At 40.5% G+C, this 14,621-nt stretch overlaps 1 protein-coding gene across 1 annotated transcript in view; it reads right to left on the minus strand.

Moving 5' to 3' along the window:
- Positions 1-239: 239 nt before the first annotated feature.
- LOC128703261 (uncharacterized) overlaps positions 240-14,621 on the minus strand; it is a gene marked incomplete at its 3' end in the record, with an annotated part of 199,359 nt that continues 184,977 nt past the window's right edge. The window contains exons 7-9 of the mRNA XM_070080256.1: positions 12,649-12,725; positions 503-694; positions 240-335 (exon numbers count right to left, since the gene is read on the minus strand). Of these exons, the coding sequence (XP_069936357.1) occupies positions 240-335; positions 503-694; positions 12,649-12,725 (365 nt within the window). The remainder of the gene's footprint in view (positions 336-502; positions 695-12,648; positions 12,726-14,621) is intronic.

A 14,621-nucleotide genomic window follows, 5' to 3' on the forward strand; every position in this document is an offset into this window, starting at 1 on the left:
TATGATACAGTTGGTGTGATACAGGTAGTGTGATACATGTAGTGTGATACAGGTAGTGTGATACATGTAGTGTGATACAGGTAGTGTGATACATGTAGTGTGATACAGGTAGTGTGATACAGGTAGTGTGATACAGGTTATGTGATACAGGTAGTGTGATACAGGTTATGTGATACAGGTAGTGTGATACAGGTTATGTGATACAGGTAGTGTGATACAGGTGGTGGTCAGATACCTACTGCAGGAAACTCGTGCTGTAGTTGCTCGACGGTGTAGTGGTTGTAGAGATCAGCGTGCTGCTGGGCCAGCACCTCCTCCCTCTCGTCTGGTTGTATCTGTGTGGAGAAGCAAATAGTGTACCAGGCAGGGAGACGCGTCTTATCTACACATATGTACATCTCTTAGGTAGAGCCCTCTACAAGGCACATAATTATATCTCTTACGTTAACAAGTAGAGTTACCTACGTCTAAAGTAATCTGGATTTACTTATTTGAGAGTTACCTCTACTAGTACGGATAAGAATGAGGTGCTTAGCAGAGTAATCAGGTCGTCTGATGTAGGACTGAGTAGTTCGTCTGATCCGTCTGACGTATCAGTGAGCAGGTCGTCTGATGCGTCGAGGGTGACGTTGATGTTGAGGTATTCCTCCATCATTTTGTTGATGGCTGCTGTACGTTTCATCTCCATGTTATTCTGGTGGCGAAAAGAACACAGAACTTGAACTGTCTGTTGCTGTTACAGAGACAGCACTCTTAACTGCTGGTTGTTAGGGATACCAGGGAGATATGGGCCCCTACGTTGTTAGATGGAACTATACAGGTCGATAGAAGGGAACAGTGCTGAGCCTCACTAACTACTACTGAGACTCACTAACTACTGCTGAGACTCACTAACTACTACTGAGATTCACTAACTACTACTGAGACTCACTAACTTCTACTGAGATTCACTAACTACTACTGAGACTCACTAACTACTGCTGAGACTCACTAACTACTACTGAGACACACTAACTACTGCTGAGACACACTAACTACTGCTGAGACACACTAACTACTACTGAGACTCACTAACTACTACTACTGAGACTCACTAACTACTGGTGAGACTCACTAGCTACCACTGGGACTCACTAACTACTACTGAGACTCACTAACTACTACTAAGACTCACTAACTACTGCTGAGACTCACAAACTACTACTGAGACTCACTAACTACTGCTGAGACTCACTAACTACTACTGAGATTCACTAACTACTACTGAGACTCACTAACTACTAGTGAGATTCACTAACTACTACTGAGACTAACTACTGCTGAGGCTCACTAACTACTACTGAGACTCACTAACTACTACTGAGACTCACTAACTACTTCTGAGACTCACTAACTACTACTACTGATACTCACTAACTACTATTGAGACTCACTAACTACTACTGAGACTCACTAACTACTACTGAGACTCACTAACTACTACTAATGAGACTCACTAACTACTGCTGAGACTCACTAATTAATACTGAGGCTCACTAACTACTGCTGAGACTCACTAATTACTACTGAGACTCACTAACTACTACTACTGAGACTCACTAACTACTGCTGAGACTCACTAACTACTACTACTGAGACTCACTAACTACTGCTGAGACTCGCTAACTACTACTAATGAGACTAACTACTAATGAGACTCACTAATTACTGCTGAGACTCACTAACTACTACTGAAACTCACTAACTACTACTGAGACTCACTAACTACTACTGAGACTCACTAACTACTACTAATGAGACTCACTAACTACTGCTGAGACTCACTAATTACTACTGAGGCTCACTAACTACTGCTGAGACTCACTAATTACTACTTAGACTCACTAACTACTACTACTGAGAAACTACTGCTGAGACTCACTAACTACTACTACTGAGACTCACTAACGACTGCTGAGACTCACTAACTACTGCTGAGACTCACTAACTACTACTACTGAGAAACTACTGCTGAGACTCACTAACTACTACTACTGAGACTCACTAACGACTGCTGAAACTCACTAACTACTACTGAGACTCACTAACTACTACTGAGACTCACTAACTACTACTAATGAGACTCACTAACTACTGCTGAGACTCACTAATTACTACTGAGGCTCACTAACTACTGCTGAGACTCACTAATTACTACTGAGACTCACTAACTACTACTACTGAGAAACTACTGCTGAGACTCACTAACTACTACTACTGAGACTCACTAACGACTGCTGAGACTCACTAACTACTGCTGAGACTCACTAACGACTGCTGAGACTCACTAACTACTACTGAGACTCACTAACTACTACTGAGACTCACTAACTACTGCTGAGACTCACTAACTACTACTGAGACTCACTAACTACTGCTGAGACTCACTAACTACTACTGAGACTCACTATCTACTGCTGAGACTCACTAACTACTACTGAGACTCACTAACTACTACTGAGGCTCTCTAACTACTACTGAGACTCACTAACTACTGCTGAGATTCACTAACTACTACTGAGACTCGCAAACTACTACTGAGACTCACTAACTACTACTGAGACTCACTAACTACTACTGAGACTCTCTAACTACTACTGAGACTAACTACTACTACTGAGACTCACTAACTACTACTGAGACTCACTAACTACTACTGAGACTCATAAACTACTACTGAGACTCACTAACTACTACTGAGACTCACTAACTACTGCTGAGACGCACTAACTACTACTGAGATTCACTAACTACTACTGAGACTCACTAACTACTACTGAGACTCACTAACTACTACTGAGACTCACTAACTACTACTATTGAAACTCACTAACTACTGCTGAGACGCACTAACTACTACTGAGATTCACTAACTACTACTGAGACTCACTAACTACTACTGAGACTCACTAACTACTACTGAGACTCACTAACTACTACTATTGAAACTCACTAACTACTGCTGAGATTCACTAACTACTACTGAGACTCACTAACTACTACTGAGACTCACTAACTACTGCTGAGACTCACTAACTACTACTGAAACTCACTAACTACTACTGAGACACACTAACTACTACTACTGAGACTCACTAACTACTGCTGAGACTCACTAACTACTATGAGACTCACTAACTACTACTGAGACTCACTAACTACTGCTGAGATTCAGTAACTACTACTGAGATTCACTAACTACTACTGAGACTCACTAACTACTACTAAGACTCACTAACTACTACTGAGACTCACTAACTACTGCTGAGACTCACTAACTACTACTGAGACTCACTAACTACTACTACTGAGACTCACTAACTACTACTGAGACTCACTAACTACTACTACTGAGACTCACTAACTACTACTACTGAGACTCACTAACTACTACTACTGAGACTCACTCACTATCACTGAGAGTCACTAACTACTACTGAGACTCACTAACTACTGCTGAGACTCACTAACTACTACTACTAAGACTCACTAACTACTACTATTGAGACTCACTAACTACTACTGAGACTCACTAAATACTACTACTGAGACTCACTAACTACTACTACTGAGACTCACTAACTACTACTGAGACTCACTAACTACTATTGAGACTCACTAACTACTGCTGAGACTCACTAACTACTACTGAGACTCACTAACTACTACTGAGACTCACTAACTACTACAGAGACTCACTAACTACTACTGAGACTCACTAACTACTGCTGAGACTCACTAGCTACTACTGAGACTCACTAGCTACTACTGAGACTCACTAACTACTATGGAGACTCACTAACTACTGCTGAAACTCACTAACTACTACTGAGACTCACTAACTACTGCTGAGACTCACTAACTACTACTGAGACTCACTAACTACTACTGAGACTCACTAGCTACTACTGAGACTCACTAACTACTATGGAGACTCACTAACTACCGCTGAAACTCACTAACTACTACTGAGACTCACTAACTACTGCTGAGACTCATTAACTACTACTGAGACTCACTAACTACTACTGAGACTCACTATCTACTACTGAGACTCACTAACTACTGCTGAGACTCACTAACTACTACTGAGACTCACTAACTACTACTGAGATTCACTAACTACTACTGAGATTCATTAACTACTACTGAGACTCACTAACTACTACTGAGACTCACTAGCTACTACTGAGATTCATTAACTACTACTGAGACTCACTAACTACTACTGAGACTCACTAGCTACTACTGAGACTCACTAACTACTATGGAGACTCACTAACTACTGCTGAAACTCACTAACTACTAATGAGACTCACTATTACTGAGACTCACTAACTACTACTGAGACTCACTAGCTACTACTGACACTCACTAACTACTACTGAGACTCACTATTACTGAGACTCACTAACTACTACTGAGACTCACTATTACTGAGACTCACTAACTACTACTGAGACTCACTAACTACTACTGAGACTCACTAACTACTACTGACACTCGCTAACTACTACTGAGACTCACTATTACTGAGACTCACTAACTACTACTGAGACTCACTAACTACTACTGACACTCACTAATTACTACTGAGACTCATTAGCTACTGCTGAGACTCACTAACTACTACTGAGATTCACTAACTACTACTGAGATTCACTAACTACTACTGAGACTCACTAACTACTATTGAGACTCACTAACTACTGCTGAGACTCACTAACTACTACTGAGACTCACTAACTACTTCTGAGACTCACTAACTACTACTGAGACTCACTAACTACTACTGAGACTCACTAACTACTACTGAGACTCACTAACTACTGCTGAGTCTCATTAACTACTACTGAGACTCACTAACTACTACTGAGACTCACTAACAACTACTGAGACTCACTAACTACTACTGAGACTCACTATCTACTACTGAGACTCACTAACTACTGCTGAGACTCACTAACTACTACTGAGACTCACTAACTACTACTGAGATTCACTAACTACTACTGAGATTCACTAACTACTACTGAGACTCACTAACTACTACTGAGACTCACTAGCTACTACTGAGACTCACTAACTACTATGGAGACTCAATAACTACTGCTGAAACTCACTAACTACTACTGAGACTCACTATTACTGAGACTCACTAACTACTACTGAGACTCACTAACTACTACTGACACTCACTAACTACTACTGAGACTCACTATTACTGAGACTCACTAACTACTACTGAGACTCACTAACTACTACTGACACTCACTATTACTGAGACTCACTAACTACTATTGAGACTCACTAGCTACTGCTGAGACTCACTAACTACTACTGAGATTCACTAACTACTACTGAGTTTCACTAACTACTACTCAGACTCACTAACTACTAGTGAGACTCATTAACTACTACTGAGACTCACTAACTACCACTGAGACTCACTAACTACTGCTACTGAGACTCAATGACTACTACTGAGACTCACTAACTACTACTGAGACTCACTAACTACTACTACTGAGACTCACTAACTACTTCTGAGACTCACTAACTACTACTGAGACTCACTAACTACTGCTGAGACTCACTAACTACTACTGAGACTCACTATTACTGAGACTCACTAACTACTACTGAGACTCACTATCTACTACTACTGAGACTCACTAAGTACTAGTGAGATTCACTAACTACTACTGAGATTCACGAACTACTACTGAGACTCACTAACTACTACTGAGACCCACTAATTACTACTGAGACTCACTAACTACTGCTGAGACTCACTAACTACTACTGAGACTCACTAACTACTACTACTGAGACTCACTAACTACTACTGAGACTTACTAACTACTAATGAGACTCACTAACTACTACTATTGAGACTCACTAACTGCTATTGAGACTCACTAACTACTACTGAGACTCACTAACTACTACTGAGACTCACTAACTACTACTGAGACTCACTAACTACTACGGAGACTCACTAACTACTATTGAGACTCACTAACTTCTGCTGAGACTCACTAACTACTACAGAGACTCACTAACTACTACTGAGACTCACTAACTACTACTGAGACTCACTAACTACTACTGAGACTCACTAACTACTACTGAGACTCACTAACTACTGCTGAGACTCACAAGCTACTGCTGAGACTCACTACTACTGAGATTCACTAACTACTACTGAGATTCACTAACTACTACTGAGACTCACTAACAACTACTGAGACTCACTAACTACTACTGAGACTCACTAACTACTACTGAGACTAACTATTACTACTGAGACTCAATGACTACTACTGAGACTCACTAACTACTACTGAGACTCACTAACTACTACTACTACTGAGACTCAATGACTACTACTGAGACTCACTAACTAGTGCTGAGACTCACTAACTACTACTGAGACTCACTAACTACTACTACTGAGACTCACTAACTACTGCTACTGAGACTCACTAACTACTACTGAGACTCACTAATTACTATTGAGACTCACTAACTACTGCTGAGACTCACTAACTACTACTGAGACTCACTAACTATTACTGAGACTCACTAACTACTACTGAGACTCACTAACTACTACTGAGACTCACTAACTACTACTGAGACTCACTAACTACTACTGAGACTCACTAACTACTACTGAGACTCACTAACTATTACTGAGACTCGCTAACTACTACTACTGAGACTCAGTGACTACTACTGAGAGTCACTAATTACTACTGAGACTCACTAACTACTGCTGAGACTCACTAACTACTACTGAGACTCACTAACTACTACTGAGACTCACTAACTACTATTAAGACTCACTAACTACTACTGAGACTCACTAACTACTACTGAGACTCACTAACTACTACTGAGACTCACTAACTACTACTACTACTGAGACTCAATGACTACTACTGAGACTCACTAACTACTGCTGAGACTCACTAACTACTACTGAGACTCACTAACTACTACTACTGAGACTCACTAACTACTGCTACTGAGACTCACTAACTACTACTGAGACTCACTAACTACTATTGAGACTCACTAACTACTGCTGAGACTCACTAACTACTACTGAGACTCACTAACTATTACTGAGACTCACTAACTACTACTGAGACTCACTAACTACTACTGAGACTCACTAACTACTACTGAGACTCACTAACTACTACTGAGACTCACTAACTATTACTGAGACTCACTAACTACTACTACTGATACTCAATGACTACTCCTGAGAGTCACTAATTACTACTGAGACTCACTAACTACTGCTGAGACTCACTAACTACTACTGAGACTCACTAACTACTACTGATACTCACTAACTACTATTAAGGCTCACTAACTACTACTGAGAATCACTAACTACTACTGAGACTCACTAACTACTACTGAGACTCACTAACTAGTACTGAGACTCACTAACTACTACTGAGACTCACTAACTACTACTACTGAGACTCACTAACTACTACTGAGACTCACTAACTACTGCTGAGACTCACTAACTACTACCGAGACTCACTAACTACTACTGAGACTCACTAACTACTACTGAGACTCACTAACTACTACTGAGACTCACTAACTACTACTGAGACTCACTAACTACTACTACTGAGACTCACTAACTACTACTGAGACTCACTAACTATTACTACTGAGACTCACTAACTACTACTACTGAGACTCACTAACTACTACTGAGACTCACTAACTACTACTGAGACTCACTAACTACTACTGAGACTCACTAACTACTACTGAGACTCACTAACTACTGCTGAGACGCACTAACTACTACTGAGATTCACTAACTACTACTGAGACTCACTAACTACTACTGAGACTCACTAACTACTGAGACTCACTACTGAGACTACCTAACTACTACTATTGAGACTCACTAACTACTACTGAGACTCACTAACTACTACTGAGACTCACTAACTACTACTGAGACTCACTAACTACTACTACTGAGACTCACTAACTACTACTACTAAGACTCACTAACTACTACTGAGATTCACTAACTACTATTAAGACTCACTAACTACTGCTTAGACTCACTAACTACTACTGAGACTCACTATCTACTACTGAGACTCACTAACTACTACTGAGACTCACTAACTACTACTGAGACTCACTAATTAATACTGAGACTCACTAACTACTGCTGAGACTCACAAGCTACTGCTGAGACTCACTAACTACTACTGAGATTCACTACTACTACTGAGATTCACTAACTACTATTGAGATTCACTGACTACTACTGAGACTCACTAACTACTACTGAGATTCATTAACTACTACTGAGATTCACTAACTACTACTGAGACTCACTAACTACTACTGAGACTCACTAATTACTACTGAGACTCACTAACTACTACTGAGACTCACTAACTACTACTGAGATTCACTAACTACTACTGAGACTCACTAACTACTACTTAGACTCACTAACTACTACTGAGACTCACTAACTACTACTGAGACTCACTAACTACTACTGAGTCTCACTAACTGCTACTGAGACTCACTAACTACTAATACTGAGACTCACTAACTACTACTGAGACTCACTAACTACTACTACTGAGACTCACTAACTACTGCTACTGAGACTCACTAACTACTGCTACTGAGACTCACTAACTTCTACTGAGACTCACTAACTACTATTGAGACTCACTGAGTACTACTGAGACTCACTAACTACTACTGAGACTCACTAACTACTACTGAGATTCACTAACTACTACTGAGATTCACTAACTACTACTGAGACTCACTAACTACTACTGAGACTCACTAACTACTACTGAGACTCAGTAACTACTACTGAGACTCACTAACTACTACTACTGAGACTCAGTGACTACTACTGAGACTCACTAACTACTACTGAGACTCACTAACTACTTCAGAGACTCACTAAGTACTACTGAGACTCACTAACTACTACTGAGACTCACTAACTACTACTGAGACTCACTAACTACTACTGAGACTCACTAACTACTGCTGAGACTCACTAACTACTACTGAGACTCACTAACTACTACTACTGAGACTCACTAACTACTACTGAGACTCACTAACAACTACTACTGAGACTCACTAACTACTACTACTGAGACTCACTAACTACTACTAGTGAGACTGACTAACTTCTACTGAGACTCACTAACTACTATTGAGACTCACTAATACTACGGAGACTCACTAACTACTACTGAGACTCACTAACTACTACTGACACTCACTAACTACTGCTGAGACTCACTAACTACTACTGAGACTCACTAACTACTACTACTGAGACTCACTAACTACTACTGAGACTCACTAACTACTATTGAGACTCACTAACTACTACTGAGACTCACTAACTACTACTGAGACTCACTAACTACTACTGAGGCTCACTAACTGCTATTGAGACTCACTAACTACTACTGAGACTCACTAACTACTACTGAGACTCACTAACTACTACTGAGACTCACTAACTATTGCTGAGACTCACTAGCTACTACTGAGATTCACTAACTACTACTGAGATTCACTAACTACTACTGAGATTCACTAACTACTATTGAGACTCACTAACTACTACTGAGACTCACTAACTACTACTGAGACTCACTAACTGTTGCTGAGACTCGCTAGCTACTACTGAGACTCACTAACTACTACTGAGATTCACTAACTGCTACTGAGATTCACTAACTACTACTGAGATTCAATAACTACTACTGAGACTCACTAACTACTGCTGAGACTCACTAACTACTGCTGAGACTCACTAACTACTACTGAGACTCACTAACTACTACTGAGACTCACTAACTACTACTGAGACTCACTAACTACTGCTGAGACTCACTAACTACTGCTGAGACTCACTAACTACTCCTGAGACTCACTAACTACTACTGAGATTCACTAACTACTACTGAGATTCACTCACTACTACTGAGATTCACTAACTACTACTGAGACTCACTAATTACTGCTGAGACTCACTAACTACTGCTGAGACTCACTAACTACTACTGAGACTCACTAACTACTACTGAGATTCACTCACTACTACTGAGATTCACTCACTACTACTGAGATTCACTAACTACTACTGAGACTCACTAACTACTGCTGAGACTCACTAACTACTGCTGAGACTCACTAACTACTACTGAGGCTCACTAACTACTACTGAGATTCACTAACTACTACTGAGATTCGCTAACTACTACTGAGATTCACTCACTACTACTGACACTCACTATCTACTACTGAGACTCACTAACTACTGCTGAGACTCACTGACTACTACTGAGACTCACTAACTACTTCTGAGACTCCCTACTACTGAGAATCACTACTACTGAGATTCACTAACTACTACTGGGATTCACTAACTACTACTGAGACTCACTAACTACTACTGAGACTCACTAACTACTGCTGAGACTCACTAGCTACATGACTTAAGAAATCGTAATGACACGATTGCAAATAAACCATACCCCCGGCCGGGATTGAACCCGCGGTCATAGAGTCTCAAAACTCCAGCCCGTCGCGCTAGCCACTAGACCAGCTAGCCACAATAAGATTCATCCAACTAGGTATATTTCTACACCATAGGAAAGTTAGCACAGGCACCTCTGTGACCACAAATGCAAGTTTTTACAGACGAATCTCCAGCTAGCGTGGCCGTGACGAACTCTAGCTCAAGTCCCTTCACTGCCGTCTAGTGGCTAGCGCGACGGGCTGGAGTTTTGAGACTCTATGACCGCGGGTTCAATCCCGGCCGGGGGTATGGTTCACTAGCTACTGCTGAGACTCACTAGCTACTGCTGAGACTCACTACTACCGAGACTCACTACTACTGAGACTCACTACTACTACTGAGACTCACTACTACTGAGACTCACTAACTACTGCTGAGATTCACTAACTACTACTGAGACTCACTACTACTGAGATTCACTAAGTACTACTGAGATTCACTCACTACTACTGAGATTCACTCACTACTACTGAGATTCACTCACTACTACTGAGACTCACTCCTACTGAGACTCACTACTACTACTGAGACTCACTACTACTGAGACTCACTAACTACTGCTGAGATTCACTAACTACTACTGAGACTCACTACTACTGAGATTCACTAACTACTTCTGAGATTCACTCACTACTACTGAGATTCACTAACTTCTACTGAGATTCACTCACTACTACTGAGATTCACTCACTACTACTGTGATTCACTAACTACTACTGAGATTCACTCACTACTACTGAGATTCACTAACTACTACAGAGACTCACTAACTACTGGTTATTAGATAGGGGGAACACTGCTTGGAGTCACTAACTACTGATTGTTAGAGGAGCACTGCTAGGACTCACTAACTACTGATTGTTAGAGGAACACAACTAGGACTCACTAACTACTGATTGTTAGAGAAACACTGCTAGGACTCACTAACTGCTGTTTGTTAGAGAAACACTGCTAGGACTCACAGCTGTTTGTTAGAGAAACACTGCTAGGACTCACTGCTGGTTGTTAGAGAAACACTGCTAGGACTCAATTACTGCTGGCTGTTAGAGAAACACTGCTAGGACTCACTAACTACTGATTGTTAGAGGAACACTGCTAGGACTCACTTACTGCCGGTTGTTAGAGGAACACTTCTAGGACTCACTAACTACTGATTGTTAGAGGAACACTGCTAGGACTCACTTACTGCTGGTTGTTAGAGGAACACTGCTAGAACTCACTAACTACTGATTGTTAGAGGAACACTGCTAGGACTCGCTTACTGCAGGTTGTTAGAGAAACACTGCTAGGACTCACTAACTACTGGTTTTTAGAGAAACACTGCTAGGACTCACTTACTGCTGGCTGTTAGAGAAAAACTGCTAGGACTCACTAACTACTGATTGTTAGAGGAACACTGCTAGGACTCACTGCTGGTTGTTAGAGGAACACTGCTAGGACTCACTAACTACTGATTGTTAGAGGAACACTGCTAGGACTCACTAACTACTGGTTGTTAGAGAAATACAGCTAGGACTCACTAACTACTGATTGTTAGAGGAACACTGCTAGGACTCACTAACTGCTGTTTGTTAGAGAAACACTGCTAGGACTCACTTACTGCTGGTTGTTAGAGAAACACTGCTAGGACTCACTTACTGCTGGTTGTTAGAGAAACACTGCTAGGACTCACTTACTGCTGGTTGTTAGAGAAACACTGCTAGGACTCACTTACTGCTGGTTGTTAGAGAAACACTGCTAGGACTCACTTACTGCTGGTTGTTAGAGAAACACTGCTAGGACTCACTAACCACTGGTTTTTAGAGAAACACTGCTAGGACTCACTTACTGCTGGTTGTTAGAGAAACACTGCTAGGACTCACTAACTACTGGTTATTAGAGAAACACTGCTAGGACTCACTAACTACTGGTTGTTAGGGAAACACTGCCAGGACACACTAACTACTGGTTGTTAGAGAAACACTGCTGGGACTTACTTTGAACATGCGGTAGATTTCTTTGCGGCTAACCAGAAAGTTTTGATCATCTTCAACAGCGTCGTCAAGTCCGCTGTCTGGTGGAAGATAAACATCTGTTGGAGTTACACCTCTTGTTTGACACACTAACAACAATCTTGTTTTAACTACTGCATCGTATTAAGTAACTTATCAGCGCACTTAGTTTTAAGTTCATGACAAACTTGCGCAGATTTATGTATATGTATTTTTAAATTGCTGTGTGTTTTGATGAGAAACAGCTGGGCAGAAGATACGAGACTTGTGTCGAAGTTCAGTTACGAAACACAAGAGATTTTAAGTACTATAAAGTTACTCAGTTACCCCAATGGAAATAAATCACTTTGTCTGACTCTCTTTAGTTATCCTGGATTCTCAGCACATATGCTGCTATGTATGATAATCTATGTAACTGTGTATACCTGAATAAACTTACTTGCTTACGGTTCAAGATAACTTGAAGACAGGATAGAGACTGGGTTGCCTTGTAGGGTCACTCGAGGGGATGGGAATAACAATATGCTGTATGAAGAGGTACTCTTTAAACCTCTCTTAACACTAGATATTTACGGTAGGAATCTTAACTTGATGCGAGACAGTTTATCACTTGTTAGTAATATACCTAGCCACCCAGAAAGAAATTACTGTGTTAGTTTGCATAGTGAATGAAACGTCATTAGGAGGATCCCACGACTCTTGTGAGCCCACAATAACAAGGTTAGGTCAGTTAAGGTTTGTCAGGAAACAGGACAAGTGTTTTTAGTCATATGATGACCCACAGCTGGAGATTTTGGTCATCTGACCGAGGCCTTCCACTGGCTTACCGGTCCACCCCCCATTAAAATTATGGTCATAATTATAACCAGCTGTAGCAAGGATAGGAATCAACGTAGGAGGATATTTAGACCCTAGCGACTTTCCAGTTTGTGATGCAGCCATCTAGATAAAACAACCTGTTTGATCATGACAAAAAAAAAAGAATATCTGGAAAATTTTCGTAAAATTAATGAGAAACCTTAAAAGTGATCACATGTCACTTGGTGTGAGTGCATCAGAAGCTAATATAACAGCGAAAGGAAATTGAGATCGAAAAGTTAAGTGTGATAGATTCTGAGTTGCTAAGATACTATGTGGTTAGTGTAGACTATGATGGTTAGTGTAGACTATGATGGTTAGTGTAGACTATGATGGTTAGTGTAGACTATGATGGTTAGTGTAGACTATGATGGTTACTGAAGACTATGATGGTTACTGTAGACTATGATGGTTACTGTAGACTATGATGGTTAGTGTAGACAATGATGGTTAGTGTAGACTATGATGGTTAGTGTAGACTATGATGGTTAGTGTAGACTATGATGGTTAGTGTAGACTATGATGGTTAGTGTAGACTATGATGGTTACTGAAGACTATGATGGTTACTGTAGACTATGATGGTTACTGTAGACTATGATGGTCAGTGTAGACTATGATGGTTAGTGTAGACATTGATGGTTACTGTAGACTATGATGGTTAGTGTAGACTATGATGGTTAGTGTAGACTATGATGGTTAGTGTAGACTATGATAGTTAGTGTAGACTATGATGGTTAGTGTAGACTATGATGGTTAGTGTAGACTATGATGGTTAGTGTAGACTATGATGGTTACTGAAGACTATGATGGTTACTGTAGACTATGATGGTTACTGTAGACTATGATGGTCAGTGTAGACTATGATGGTTAGTGTAGACATTGATGGTTACTGTAGACTATGATGGTTAGTGTAGACTATGATGGTTACTGTAGACTATGATGGTTAGTGTAGACTATGATGGTTAGTGTAGACTATGATGGTTAGTGTAGACTATGATGGTTAGTGTAGACTATGATGGTTAGTGTAGACTATGATGGTTACTGAAGACTATGATGGTTACTGTAGACTATGATGGTTACTGTAGACTATGATGGTTAG

This window comes from Cherax quadricarinatus, unplaced genomic scaffold (assembly GCF_038502225.1).
Source record: "Cherax quadricarinatus isolate ZL_2023a unplaced genomic scaffold, ASM3850222v1 Contig254, whole genome shotgun sequence".
Lineage (NCBI taxonomy): Eukaryota > Metazoa > Arthropoda > Malacostraca > Decapoda > Parastacidae > Cherax > Cherax quadricarinatus.